The sequence below is a fragment of the Protobothrops mucrosquamatus genome, unplaced genomic scaffold (genome assembly GCF_001527695.2).
Source record: "Protobothrops mucrosquamatus isolate PMUCROS unplaced genomic scaffold, P.Mucros_1.0 scaffold_50, whole genome shotgun sequence".
NCBI lineage: Eukaryota > Metazoa > Chordata > Lepidosauria > Squamata > Viperidae > Protobothrops > Protobothrops mucrosquamatus.
In genome coordinates, this window is record NW_015386126.1 from 1,560,131 (window position 1) to 1,575,314 (window position 15,184).

General features: G+C 47.5%; 1 protein-coding gene across 1 annotated transcript; it reads right to left on the minus strand.

The window, feature by feature from the left end:
* Positions 1-5,332: 5,332 nt before the first annotated feature.
* DUSP2 (dual specificity phosphatase 2) lies at positions 5,333-11,321 on the minus strand. The gene is made up of 4 exons (XM_015811391.1): positions 10,934-11,321; positions 8,563-8,693; positions 6,620-6,839; positions 5,333-5,547 (listed from the first exon to the last, which is right to left on the minus strand). The coding sequence occupies exons 1-4, from the start codon at positions 11,319-11,321 to the stop codon at positions 5,333-5,335; spliced, it is 954 nt and encodes a 317-aa protein (XP_015666877.1).
* Between the last annotated feature and the right edge of the window lie 3,863 nt (positions 11,322-15,184).

The following is a 15,184-nucleotide window of genomic DNA, read 5'->3' on the forward strand; positions in this document are numbered from 1 at the left end:
GTGGAAGTCCACAGGTCTTAAAGTGGTCCAGGTTGGACACCTCTGACATAGAACACAGAATCCTAGGTCTGGAAGGATACTCAGAGATCTTCTAGTCTAACCCCCTGCTCAGGCAAGAAATCTACCATCCTGGTTTTTTTAAAAAAAAGCCCCATTGCATTTGGTCTTTGCATGGCATAGTAGCAACTTGAGGTCAGAGCGAAGGAGGAGAGTCGCCAGAATGGAAAATATTGTAAAGGGGGGGGGGGTGTCAGGGACTCCCAGCTGGCCTTCAGAGTCTCCAGGTTGGGCCCCCTGCCCCAAATCATGGCTTCTCAACCGCGAGGGCTAGACTCAGAGCTTTGAGACTTGTGGACCATACTGAGAGATGAAATCTGCAGGCTTTTAAGACTTGTGGACTTTAAGACTCTTTAGTCAAAACTAAAGAGAAACATGCTGGAACCCAACCTCTGACAACTTCTTGAGGGAACCAGGGATTCCTCAGCCTTACCTGAAAGAAGCCAAAAGCAGCCTACAACCAGGAGCCCAAAGGCATCGTAGAGACCCATGGCTGAGGAACTAACCCCCCTGTAATGTTAGTTCTTGGCTTAACTGCTAATTAGCCCCAGGAAGAGAAAACAACAAGCTGGCTTAAGGAGGGGAATGGCTCCTTGGGCTTCTTATATTGAGCTCAGGTGAAACAAGCACAAGCAGGTTAACCCCTCGTGTGATGGAGCCCATCAGCCTCTGCTGTACTCAGGGCTGGGAATCCTAGAATTGCAAGGTAGCATCACCTGGTCAAGCTCCTGCTCAGTCCAGGAGATTCTAGAGCAACCTTCTCCAAAGGAGTCAATGGGGCTATTTGTTGTTGTTGTTCATAGTACTGTTAATTAAAGTAGTGTTTATTGCATTATTTTCATATAATAAATATGGGAGGGGGTGGTTGAACTACCTGAAACTTCTTGAGGGCGGGGGTTGATGAGCTGAAAAGTCTTCCAATATTTGAGGGGCTGCCACAAAGAAGAGGGGGACAACCTAATCTCCAAGGCAGGACAAGAATCAATGGATGGAAACTTATCAAGGAGAGATCCAACTTAGAACTAAGATGAAATTTCCTGCCGGTGAGAACAATTAATCAGGGGAACAGCTTGCCTCCAGAAGTTGTGGGTGCTCCATCCCTGGAGTTTTCCAAGAAGAGACTGGACAGTCATCTGCCTGAAACAGTATAAGATCTCTTGCTATGGGCAGGGGGTTGGACTAGAAGACCTCCCAGGTTCCTTCCAACTCTATTAATCTATGTCCTACATTCTTGCTAACACCCTTGCACACAGGACACCCCCTCCCCGACTGTCTTACCAGACTTAGTAACCCTGCAGTGCCAGAGACCCATGTTCCCTTCTGACCTTCTGTGCAAGGTATATGAAATCCAGGTGGAGCTTTGATTGCACTGCGGTGTCCACCATCTTGACTTTGTTGACCATGCAGGAGGAGACTTCTGCTCACAGGAGCTCGGAGGCCCAGCTCCATCCCCAAGGGAAATACGTACTGTGTGTGTGCTGTGTGGCTGGCTGGCTTGGGGTGGCTCTCGGGAAAGTGAGGAAGCTGTTCCATCCTGCCTGGAAGCCTCTCCCTTCCCGCCGACTGACGCCAAGGCTTCCTGTGGAAGAGAAGCTCCAGGTGAGAGGGTGGAGGAAGAGCAGGGCAGACAGTCCCAGAGCCTTGCAGGTTTGGCCCCGGGTGCAAGGACCAGTCTTATTATCTCCTGGGCCAGACTGATGCCTCTCATTTCCCTCCTGCCCTGACATTGGAGAAGGCAATTTCAGTCTGACAGGAACAGTCAGTTTCACTGCCAGGAGGTGTCTGCAGTGTGTGTGTGTGTGTGTGTGTGTGTGTGTGTGTGTGTGTGTGTGTGTGACTGTGCCACAAAGAAGAGGGGTTCCACTTATTCTCCAGAGCACCTGAAGGCGGAACAAGAAACAATGGATGGAAACTAATTAAGGAAAGAACCAACCTAGAACTAAGGAAAAAATTCCTAACGTTGAGAACAAGTAATCTGTGGAACCACCTGCCTCCAGAAGTTGTGGGTGCTCCAACATTGGAGGTTTTTAAGGAGACTGGACAGCCATTTGTCCAGAATGGTACAGGGTTTCCCGCTTTAACTGGGGTTAAAGTAGGGATGTCCAACCTTAGCAACTTTAAGACTTATGGACTTCATCTCCCAGAATTCCCCAGTCACCATAGTCCACAAGTTTTAAAGTGGCCACGGTGGGACAGACCTGACTTAGAACATGGAACGTAGAATAGGGTCGAAAGGGATCTTGAAGGTCTTCTAATCCAACCCTTATTGGAAGATCAACTGCTGTTCTGTAAGTGGGTGAAAACAAGCATCTCTTGGGTCACAAAGAAGGGGGCGGGGTGGGTTTTTTGGCCCTTTCCCTGCGTTTGGCATCCATCAAGGCAACCTTTTGTCATTTTTCCAGCTCAGGGCAGCATGCAGACTAAACTGGATTTGCCACCCTCTAGTACAGGGGTCTTCAAACTTGGCCCTTTTATGACTTGTGGGATTCAACACCCAGAATTCCTGGCTGAGGAATTCTGGGAGTTGAAGTCCACAAGTGATAAAAGGGCCAAGTTTGAAGACCCCTGCTCTGATATAAGCTGCCAACATTGGAGCCGTTTCAAAAGGCATGGAAGGGCTTTCAACCCATTAAATTTCCATGCCTTTTTCCCCCTTGTTTTCCCCCCCTCCTGCTAGCCTCCCCCACTTTCCCTTTGAGTAAATATGTGTTCTATTCTTTGATTAACGAGTAAATATATGTTATAGTCTTTGATTAGCCATTCACTCCACCCCAGCACCTTCACCCTAATGACTTGGGAGCAGGGCATCTTGCTTTAAAGCCTCTTTTATACACACACACACACACACACACACACCCCACTGGGTCTGGAGAAAAAACCCCTGTGCGGGCCATGACTGCTTGTCACTTTCCACCCACCCAGCCAGCCAGAAATATTCCACTCGCGCTGGATTTCATCAGCCCGGCTTCATCTCAGCCCCCTCGCGTCATGCCTCCCCAGATGTGTTTGTCAGCCTCCTCGTGGCTCTTCTCCAACGCAGCTCCTAAACTTAGCTGCCTTTTAGTATATTTAGACGAGTGTTTCTCTCGGAGGATATCTGCTTAGGCACGCACACGAGTGCACAGGGGTGGTGGGACGTGGTCCGGGGTGCGTTTGTGGCCCGAAACGAGCCCGTTTTCTATCTCAGACATTCTCAGAATTTTGCACGTAGCATTTTGAGTCCCGGCACCCCCATGCCAATGGCTGCTAATGTTTTTGTTTTTTTTAATGGAAGAGCTTGCCTTCAGACGTTGAGGGAGCTCCATCACTGGAGGCTTTTAAGAAGAGACTGGACAGCCACCTGTCTGAAATGGTCTTGGGTCTCCTGCTTGAGCAGGGGGCTGGACTAGAAGACCTCCCAGCTCCCTTCCAACTCTGATAATGTTCTATGTTCTAGCCACAGTATATTGGTTGCTACCTGTGAACTGGGTCGTTATGGTTTATTAAACAAACCATGATTGAGCGTATGAACCCTGATGGCTTAAAGGGAGCTCCTCAGGTTCCATCAAGTCAAGGGAGGCAGGCTTCTTGTTGGTTTGGGGGCAAATTACAAAACATGAGTGATGTCACACGAAGGCATCCACGTTCAGTACACATTCATGTCAAGTTATAATTACATCATAAGCCATCTTTAGCCATGACATCATTGTGTCTGTCATTATTTTGACACTTTGCTGCAGAGGCTGCTATGCCAGTCAATAAAGATACCAAGGGTTCTCTATGGGGCTCATCAATAAGCATTTCAAAGTGTTGACCCTAACATAGTTTAACACAATAAGTTGTGGGAACCAAGTAATGTGGCTTATTCACTCAACTAAGATTAAGCAAGCCATGGCTTAGGGTATTGCACAAACAAAGCCCCCATTATTGCCTTCATAGATAACAGGAGGTGCTTAGATTTGTCAGCCAAGCACCCAAGGCAGAAATTTGTCAGCCAAGCACCCAAGGCAGAAATTCCTGCCACCATTTTGACTTTTGTGACCCTGTTGCCGGGTGTGCCTCTTCGGCATCCTTAGGGCACATTAATCATTTAATCATTCAGACAATAAATAAAGGACGGACTCCCCAACCGAGCAAGCATTGGGAGACACACCTCCTGCCATATAAAAAGTGGTTGTTTATTGCAACGGGTGATAATAAATATAAAGTGCAGAAGACATTTTGAAATCAATGTCCGTCAAGAAAGAGATTCTCCTAATAGCACACATGTGGAGGAACAATTGAGTATGGCTTTGATGACCAACAGCGTAGCACAGGGGTCTTCAAACATGGCCCTTTTATGACTTTATGACTCCCAGGATTCTGGGAGTTGAAGTCCACAAGTCATAAAAGGGCCGAGTCTGAAGACCCCTGGTGTAGCAGGACGCTGGCTGAACTGGCAACCTGAACTGGCCCCCATTGACAAATGTATAAGACTATCGGCAACCTGGATCTCTTTTTTAAACTGTTATTTTAATATATATTATGACTTTTTTTTAAAAAAAATGCAGTGATTTCAGTCTATGACTTGAAGTCCTCCAAGGATGTTGGGCAGCATCCAAGACACCCAAGCATTCGTCACCTGGGCTAGAAAGAATGGCCCCAAATCAAATTTTGGAGGAGCCAAGGGGAGATACAGATAGTCCTTGACTTACAACAGTTCATTTAGCAACCATTCCAAGTTACAAAAGCACTGGGAAAAGGGACTTACGACCATTTTTCACACTTACGAACACTGCAGCAACCTCGTGGTCATGTGATCAAAATGGGGGCAAAACTCCCTTCACAAATGTCTCACTTAGCCAATGTAAATCTGGGGCTCCATTGTGGTCATATGTTGAGGACTACCTGTTCGATTTACGCAACGCACCAACTAGCCACCAGTGGGATTCACTCGTAGAACAATGTACAAATAAATAACATTTGGTTCTCTTCGCTGGGGACAACGGAGTTCACCAGAGGGGCCGAGCGGTTCCTGCCAACAGCGTTGAACCTGCTCATCTCACATTTATTTCTCTTCATTTCCAGCTTATTCACTTTTTCTTTCATAGTCGCGCAAGAAGTCATCGCGGCAATTTCACGCGGGAGAGGACAATCAGTGCAATAGGAGAAAAAGGAGGAGGCCATTGCCCAGCTCGTGGCTCTCCCTCCCCCAAATCTGGGATGTAAACAGGAATGCCCCCCCTCCCCACCTGTGGTCCGTAAGAAGCCGCTTGGCCTCTTCCTCCTCCTCCGCAGAGCAACGAGGAGCCCCCCGCTAATGGCAGAGCACCTCCGTCTCAAACTGCAGGAGCTGCCCCATGAAGCCGAAATTGGGGGAGATGACTCCGCGGCGCTGCTTGATGAAATCAAAGGCCTCCTCCAGCGGCACCCGGCGGCTCTGGATCAGGTAGGCGAGGCAGATGGTGGCTGAGCGGGAGATGCCAGCCTGGCAGTGTACCAGCACGTGCCCACCACCGGCCTTCACAGAGTCTGCCGAGAGAACAAGGAGAGATGGAGGTCAGAGGTGTGGGGGGGGGGGGAGACGGTCCTGTCCTAGACTTCTTCCGTGCCAATTGTAACCCATTTTTTAATTTTTAATTTATTTATTAGACCAGGGGTAGTGAACCTTGGCTCTTTTATGACTCGTGGACTTCAATTCCCAGAATTCCTGAGCCAGCTTAGCTGGCTCAGGAATTCTGGGAGTTGAAGTCCACGAGTCATAAAAGAGCCAAGGTTGACTACCCCTGGATTAGACTTTTATGCTTCCCATCTCCCCTACTCTGTTAACCTGTTCATTTCCCACTTGATCCAGGAAATAGCTTCTCGTGTTAAAAGTTGCTTGGGTAGATCAAGGCAAGGATCTCTCTCGGATCACTAGCTGCTCCGTAAAGTTCACAAGAAAGACACAGGAGCGCCGGTCTCTCCCCAGCCTGCCTTTGACAGACTGGATCCATAAGTTGGACTGCCTCTGTATCTGCAAGTTCTATATTTAGCTACTGCTGTTCTCTGGAAGACCCCTCCCCTAAATAGGTCCAAAGCTCTAATCTCATCTTTAAAGAGACCTCCTTGGCCAACCTAATTATGTAATGAGTTGGATATGAATCACTATTGTATCATATTCCATGTGTGGCAGTATAATGGAACGTTAACCCAAAGAGACCTCAAGGCAGCTTCATTTACTTATCTGCAGAAATTTTCAGGACAGTGATGATGCCTCCCCCCCCTACTCCCACCAGCACCCATTCTCAAGATCACATCATCAACATTTGGTGACAAGGATGGCCGAATTCCAGCGACATGATTTCCATCAGTTATTGATGATTTAGAGTGGTTTAATGGTATAAATAGGAATGGTTTGCCTCTGGGAAGCTTCTTATAACTAGCATCATCCTTATCCCTTCCAGCCGAAAGATCAAACTGGACCACCTAATTCAGCCTTGTTTCTTCCAATGACTTCACTGTGTCAACCAATGGAGACCTGCCTTTATATACCCCTCCCAAATGGTCCACTCTGCCCCAGTTTACACAGAAACAATGGGTTTCTCCAATTTATGGCACTCACCAATGAAATCAATGGCTTCCTGGAACCATATGCTGATATCGGCCATGTGATTGTCTTCTACTGGAATGCTCTTGTAAAGGAAGTGTCCTTCAAAGTAGTTGGGACAACTGGAAGAGACGTTAAGGACCGCGGTGATTCCCAGGGACTCCAGCACCTCTCTGTTGGAGGAATGGTGACAGCTACCCAAGTAAAGGAAAGGTAGGATCTCCACTGGTCCATCCTGAAAAAGAAAAACCAAGAGGACAATGTTCAGCTTTGGGGTCCATTAATTAGTTGAAGACAGAACTTCTTTATTAAATTTATATGCCACTTTAACCCGTGTGAAACATGCATGGAAAAAAAAATTAAACAGTAGTTGCCAGAGGACCAAGGAGAACAGGTTTTTTTTTCCAGGTTTTATGCTCTTCTCTCCATCCTGCACTTTTTCTGCACAGCTTAGCATGGGAAGCTTTTTCAATTCACACTAGTTTTCCCAGCTGTCTCTGGCAAGTTGGGTAGTGGCTGGAACCTTCTTCCTGCAGATTTCTTCTCTGCCTTCCTAAGAGTTATAGGTTCCACTTGATGGATTAAGCCACCGTGTGATTAATTTTTTGTTGTGTGAATTTAGCCACTAGGCTTGTAAGTCATGGTTCAGTGCTTAGTTCAATGTGCAAATTTAGAGAATGTTGGTTTAGCCCAACCATGTGAAGCAAGTCATACTTTGTAGTGTAATGAGCAAAGCCCATCTTTTACACCAGGGGTAGTCAACCTTGGCTCTTTTATGACTCGTGGACTTCAACTCCCAGAATTCCTGAGCCAGCACGAATCATAAAAGAGCCAAGGTTGACTACCCCTGTTTTACACAGTCAAGCAATTTTTCTGAATGAGCCGTGGTTAGACTAGATTCAGGTCTACAGCCCTTCAGCATAGCTTTATGGATCTCCAGTAAGACATATGTTCATGCTATGTCCAGTTAGCAGAATAACAGAGTTGGAAGCGACCTTGGAGGTCTTCTAGTCTAGTCTAGAGACCCCAGACCATTTCAGAAAAATGGCTGTCCAGTCTCTGTTTAAAAGCCTCCAGTGATGAAGCACCCACAACTTTTGAAGGCCAGCCATTCCACTGGTCAATTGTTTTCACAAGAAAAAAATAATCTTTAATTCTAGGAGTTCTTATTTCTCATTTTGGTCCCTCCTGTGGCTAATGTTGAAGAGCTTAAATGTAAGCGAGGCTCTCTAGATATTTGAGTCTTTCTTCCAAATAGGAAGGTTACAAATTAAGCCCATTTTTGTATATGGCATGAATGTAAGATTCCCCCAAACCCTGAAAAACTCAGAGTAGATAAATTGTTGCAAATCACGGTCAACTTGCCATAATTCCACATTCAGCAACATGAGAAGAAACCTCAAAATGTTAGGAGGAGAAAGAAGTGTTACTATTTAAGGCAACTGGGTTATATTGCATAATTCATTAATTTTTGAATGGATGACAGCTGAGAATTAAAGGGACTTTATAAATATTTTGGTTCTGGTATAACCTGCAATTAAGCCACGAAGGAGGAAACATGGAGACACAAACTTTCATAGCCCCTTAGTTATCTCCAAGACACTCCTGCACAGAGATGCTTGCAATAGGCAATTAAAACATAATTCATTGATTTAAAAATGATTATGAGATGCGACAGCTAAAATCCAAGCTCTGTTTGTGACCAGCTCCAAGCCTTAAGCAAAGGCTGGATGAATAAAATGAAATATAGCTCTTCTTCCATGCCGGTTGGTTTTCCACCACGCGCGCAATCATTTCACCAAGGATTACTCACTCTACGAAGTCTAGACAGCTTAATTAAAGCAGACCAGAAGATTAATTTAAAAAAAAAAAATTGCTTGGGGAATTACAGGTGTGTCAGTAGGTCTGTAGCTTCTGCTTATCCGTTTGCTCTACACCTTCCCAGTCCAGGAACTTACCTGGTCATACAAGGGAGTCACCACTTCTGCACCATTGTCTTCAGGGCTTCTTAAGGCTGGGGAAGGCGCCAAGGTAGGTGGTGCCACTGCGCACAATTCTGGGAAGTTGGCTTGGAAGTGTTCAAAGCCACCTAGATGAGAGAGATTGGAAGGAAGTGGGCTGTTGAGTTGGGAGACGGCATATAATAGCACCCTTCCAGGCTATTTCCTCCTGCATGGGAAACCCGGTTATCAGTAAGCAGGACATCCTTCACACCTAAAAGCAGTTTCTCAATCCTGGCAGCTTTCTAAGGGGGTGGGGGAATTCTATGAGAATTGGAGTTCACCCCTCGGGAAGCTGCCAGGGTTGAGAAATGCTGCTTAAAAGCAACTGCTGGAAGAAGCCTTTCTCCTTAATTGTATTGATTTTATTATTTCTATTCTGCCTTTATTATTTTTACAAATAACTCGAGGCAGAGGACATATCCAGCACGCCTTCCTCCTCCTATTTTCCCCAGAACAGCAACCCTGTGAGGTGGGCTGGGCTGAGAGAGAGAGAGAGAAGGACCGGCCCAAAGTCACCCAGCTGGCTTTCATGGCTAAGGTGGGACTCGAACTCAGAGTCTCCTGCTTTCTAGCCCAGTGTCTTAACTACTAGCCCAAATTGGCTCAATGACCCAAATTTTCCAGTGGAAAGACTCAGAGCAGGCAAGGAACATTTTTAGTTCCAACTATAATTTCATGCGGTTCGGTGGTGACAAGGAGAGGCCACAGCTAATATTTGCAAAGTGATCCGATTTATTGAGGAGATGCTAAACCATGTTTTGATAGCCCAAGATTGCTGATGTGTGGACACCACAGAGGCAGGACCAAGTGATGAAGCAAGATCCAAAATCTTGTAAACAGGTGCACCATCAGGAGACAGAAAGAGGGTCATTTACACCTGTGCTTGATTGCTGAAAGAAATATGGCAGATGCGCCAAACTATAGATTTGGGCAATGTGATCCCCCCTCCGGTTTAATTCCTACTACAAGATCCAGCTGGAATCTCCTCAAAAGTCAGCATGAAACAGGTCAACCTGAAATCTGGTCCTGATGCTCCACTTTTGCCAAAATTGGGCATGAATGCCTTTTAAGGAGATTCCACACAATCCAAAATGATTGGCAGGTAGTGGAAGGTTGCCCATCATCCCCAACTGAAGGTGCTCAAAAAAAAAAAGAGCGCATCCCTCACACCATCACAATGATCGCCATCTTGACTTTTTTGACCACGCTCCTGGGATCAACCATTATTCTGCTTTAGTTCTGTAAGATTTTCTCTCACAGGGGAGAGAGACCAAGGCGTACTCCCCTCGGCAGATGCGCCCCGTTCTGTCCTTCCTTGAAGATGTCTTTGAGAAAGGCTGAGTTCACACAACCTGCCCTACTAGGATGAAATATACCTGGGTATTTTGAGGGTCAGATGATGAGGAACCAGCCATCCTTGAAGCCGGCTGCACCAACCATGCAGAACAGTTACCTATCTAGGCCTGATGTGAACCCGTGCTACAACGTGTGCTTAACCCTGGTTTAGGATTCAACGTGTGAATCCAGATTGTGTAAAAGCAAAGGTAGCCTATCAAACCCTTTCCAGATCAGAGTCAGTTAACAGTAGGACATTTTTACCAACGATATTAGGAAATATTTCTTAGGATCGCCTAATAAGAATATTGGCAGGGGGGCAGGGAATAATCCCATCCTGCCTCTTTTTTAATTTGATTTCTTTTTATTTCCACGCTTTTCATTCCTGACTCTTTCCCACGCAAACCCCTTTAACATTGAAATCTCCGCGCTTTTCTCCCGTCAGGATTCACACAACCGCCTCCACCAAGCTCGGCGGTTCACCTTAACCGCGCTTTGGGCTCCCGGCGACCCAACCTGCTGGGCGAACCCGGGTCGGAGCTGCCACAACCGCCAAGCCCAGCCGTGGGTCGGGCTCCTTCCGTACCCGGGTTCCGCGGGTCGTGCGAACGCAGCCAGGGCCGGACCCGGTGGCTCAGCCCTGCCTCTGCCCCCCACCCCCAGTCCCGGGGACCTCCGGGCCGGCTGCTTACTGTTAGACCGCGGCAGGCAGTAAGACACGAGTCGAGTGACAGTCAGCTCTCGGTTTATTGGCAAGGCATCAAGTAAATCCGGACTGGCTCTCTGGGCCAGGGGAGCCCTCTTTTATGGGATCCCCCTGGCTTGTAATCACACCATTCCATTGGCTGGCAAGACCCCGTTGCTAGTTAGCCAACCAGCAACGGGCATGAAACTGTATGCAGATGGAGAAGGGCAATCACCCTTAATGGGTGATCAGGATATGCATAGGGGATTAAGGGGGGGGGGGAATACAAAAGAACACAACACTTACCTTGCAGCAGGTAGATGTGCGACGTGCCGGCTCGCTCCTCCCGCAGCAGCGCGTTGAGCAGCAGCCTGGCCAGGCTGTCCGGCCGCAGAGCCGAAGCGGAGCCGCCGGCCTCGTCCAGCACCACCAGGTGGGCCAGCTCGCCCTTGCGCAGCCGGCCCAGGAGCGCCCGGTCCGGCACCAGCCGCTCCAGGCCGACCCCGCTCCGCCCGCGGGACCTCCGCCGCAGCAGCCCGTTCCAGTGCACGGGCCGCGCCTCCAGCAGGTGCGCCTGGCAGTAAGCCAGGAAGGGCCGGCAGTCCAGCACCAGCGTGCGGCCGCTTTCCTGCGGGTCCCGCAGCAGCCGGGCCAAGCCGGAGCTCTCCAGCGGCACCACGTCCTCGATCACCATGCCGGCCGGCCAAGGCGGGCAGGAGCGCACAAGAGTCGACCCGGAGGACTCGATTCCCACGACGATTCTCCCCCCCCCCGCGCCCTCCGACACGCGAGTCAGCCCGGAGCCCGCACCGGTTCTGCCTCCCCGCCGGCCGGGAGGGAGCTTAAATCGCCTGCCGAGCCCCGCCCCGGCTGGCCATATATGGAAGGGCGCGTCACCAGGAACTCCCTGCCTGGCCACGCCCCCGCCCCGCCCCCCCCGAATGCCCCGCCCGGGGCTCAGCCCCCCACCCCCCCCGCGCGCCCCTGGGGATCCCCGCGTGTCCCGGCGCCCGGGCTCGGGGTCTTGGGGAAGCAACCCGAGGACGGCTCCGTGGAGCCTCCCGGAGGCCCAGCGTTCCGCCGGCAGGGAGGCCGGCCCCGCTGACACGTGTATCTAGCCGTCCCGACGTGCGAGGCGCTCGCCAGGCGGGCGCCCTCGAGAAGCCCCCGGGCTTGGGGCGGGTTGAAGGAAAGCGTCGCGTTGGAGAGGGAGAAAGGGAACGGCGGGGGTGCTTTTAAAGGCATCTTCCCTGGAAGAACTGTAGACACGTCTGAATGGGATTTCCCGCAGGTTCTTAATCAATGAAATGGACCTTGTAGGGGGATTCTTGGTCCAGAGAACGGGCCTGTTGCGCTCCCGGAGTTTTCCGACAGCAGGTTTTCCCTTGATTGCTGGGTTGACTTCTTCACGGGCATTTGAAAATCACGTGAAATGCTCTTCCCAAATGATTTTAGCTTCAGTTTCAGTCTGGGAAAACCTCGTTTCTCTACAGTCCTTCCCGGAGCTTTCTTTCAGAAGGAAAAAAAACAACAACAACTCAGATCATTCTGAAACAGACCCAGTTTCAGGGCCATCTGAGGGCTAAATTCCCTTATAACCAAGATTTGTGGTTTCAAATTGGAGTTGAATTCCTGAGCCCCCCCCCCCCCGCCCCATCCCATCCAGGACTGACCAAGTGGTGAGCATTAAGTGAAGAAAGCAAGAAGGTGGGCTGCTATTAACCTTGGTTAGATGTATAGGGAGTTGTGTGAATCCTGCCAGAGTGGTTCTGTTTCACTCGAGTTTGTAAATCCAAGTTAATCCAGTACCCAGATGAAATACAGTGAACACAACCTAGCTTTTTTTTGCCTTTGCTGCATTAAAGGAAGGTCAGCTTTAGGCATGTGTGCATTAAAACACGGGCTGGGTGATCAAGTGTAATCTGCACCAGAAATATAAGGATTTTGCACTCAGAATATTGGAGCATGTTTCTTCCATGCACTCCTGAATTCTTTATTTTTGTTCATGTAAGTTCTTGAAGGTCCCATCTTGTGTGATGGGTACCTGTGTGTGTGAGAGAGAATCTGCTTTCTAACTGAGTCATTTTTCAGATTAACATCCATTAAGAAAGAAATCAGGGAAGGAAGGAAGGATTTTAAAAACAGGAAAAAAGAAGAACAGAGGGAGGAAGGAAGGAAGAATTTTAAAAACAAAGGAAAAGAAAGATAGAAGAGGGAGGGAGGGAGGAAGGATTTTAAAAACAGGAAAAAAGGAGGAAGGAAGGAAGGATTTTAAAAACAGGAAAAGAAATAGAAGAGGGAGGGACGGAGAAGGATTTTAAAAACAGGAAAAAAGAACAGAGGGAGGAAGAAAGGAAGGATTTTAAAAGCAAAGGAAAAGAAAGATAGAAGGAAGGAAGGAAGGAAGGAAGGAAGGAAGGAAGGAAGGAAGGAAGGAAGGAAGGAAGGAAGGAAGGAAGGAAAATTTGAATCTTCGCTTTGGCCACATTGCTCAGGCTGATATTTATGCTGAATTTTGTTCCGTACTGAATTACGCTGTGAGCCCACTTGACTGATTTATTTTGCGGTAGACAGCAGGCAAAGAATATTTGAAATAAATAAAACAAATGTCAAACTGATCTGGAGAAAGGGAGGGAGGAAAGAGTTGAGTATTTTACATTTATGAAATGTACACGTCTCCTGCCTCACTATCTAAAAAGATGTTAAGGAGGGACTTGCAAAAAAAAAAGTCTTAGTCCGGAGAAAGAGGGGCATGTGTGAAAGAAACTCAAGAAATCCCTGCCTCAATTTTCTTCAGTATAAGATGTGAAAGAAGGAAAACGGGGCCAACGGTTGAGGTTCTGTTAATTCTATCCTTACTCCAAGAAAGACCATTGCTGGAAGAGCGTTTCCTGACATGGCCTACCTCGCAGGGCTGACGTTGTCTCAGGGTTTTCTAAAATTGGGCATTGTATTTTTCCCCCTCACATGGGTCATCTGCCTGCTCTTTTGGGACATTTCCGGCTTAACTCTAGAGGTTCTGGGTGCTCCGTCATTGGAGGTTTTCAAAAAGAGACAGGACAGCCATTTGTCTGGAATGGTACAGGGTCTCCTGCTTGAGCAGAGGGTTGGACTAGAAGACCTCCAAGGTCCCTTCCAACTTATCCTCTCTTCTCTGCCCTAAGAACAGACTAGGCTAATTTTAGGTAAAAGAGAGAAGCACAAAGGAACTGCCTGACATGCCGCCAGCAGGTGGCGCTGCAGGCACTGAGCCACCCAAAGTGCTGCCCCTATTGCTGGGCATTCTATTCTATTCTATTCTATTCTATTCTATTCTATTCTATTCTATTCTATTCTATTCTCTATTCTATTCCATTCCATTCCATTCTATTTTCTATTCTATTTTCTATTCTATTCTATTTTCTATTCTATTCTATTCCATCCCGTTCCATTCCATTCCATTCCATTCTATTTTCTATTCTATTTTCTATTCTATTTTCTATTCTATTCTATTCTATTCCATCCCGTTCTATTCTATTCTATTCTATTCTATTCTATTCTATTCTATTCTATTCTATTCTATTCTACATAAATGATGATAAATTGGTGTGGCTGCTCCATCCCTGGAGGTTTTTAAGAAGAGACTGGACAGTCACTTGTCTGAGATGGTATATGGTATAGGTTCTACTGCTTGAGCGGGGGGCTGGACTACAAGACCTCCAAGGTCCCTTCCAGCTTCTATTCTATTCTATTCTATTCTATTCTATTCTATTCTATTCTATTCCCAATAAAATACCAGCTGGAAATTCTACTCCCCCCATATCTGAGTTGGGACACCAAGAAGCCTTTCTTCTTAGTCTCTTCTTGTGTTGACCACATTGAAAACACCACATCTAGTTCAAGGGAGGCCATTAGCCACTCAGATGCTTTTAGTATATTATCAGTTGGCTTCTGCGTGTTTTTTCAACTTCTATGTCTAGCATAAAACCCTGAGATTTCCTGTCCTTTACCTGGACATATTTGGGACCCTTCCCAATTAATCAAGCAATCTAATTATGATTTTTTGTCTGGGTGCAAATAAAGCATTCCTAAAAGCCTGGCACCACCCCAGTGCTGTGCAAAACATGGCCGTGACTAAGAGTTCCTCTCCCAGCATGATACAAGCACATTCTTTCCATTCAGAAGTGTGGAAACTTTGAGCTACCAACAAGCATCTATCATTGTTTGCAAGCTCTATCAGCTGTTTGCAAGCTCTGCCAAAGCAAACCGAAGATATATTGGCAGGTGGAGTCAGATTGTGCAAAGCCATATCTCAAGCTCAGAACAACAGAGTTGGAAGGGACCTTGGAGGTCTTCTAGTCCAACCCTGTGCTCAAGGAATATCATTTCAAATAAACGGCTGTCCAGTTTCTTCTTAAAAACCTCCAATTTTGGAGCACCCACAACTCCTGGAGGCAAATCGTGGCTGCCCAGAACATCCTTTCTGTTGGACTGGCACCAAGTACTTTTTTTTTCTTTTTGCAAATGTTTATTTTCCCCTTTCCAAACGAATGAGGCAATTGAAAGCATTTGCACCTG

What these genes read in the sequence shown, in the direction of transcription:
- DUSP2 (XM_015811391.1), bottom strand. Translation starts at nt 11,321, where the DNA reads ATGGTGATCGAGGACGTGGTGCCGCTGGAGAGCTCCGGCTTGGCCCGG. An exon ending in GCACATCTACCTGCTGCAAG is followed by an intron (nt 8,694 to 10,933) that starts GTAAGTGTTGTG and finishes TCTCTCATCTAG; the next exon opens with GTGGCTTTGAACACTTCCAA. An exon ending in GGAAGCCATTGATTTCATTG is followed by an intron (nt 5,548 to 6,619) that starts GTGAGTGCCATA and finishes TTCTCTCGGCAG; the next exon opens with ACTCTGTGAAGGCCGGTGGT.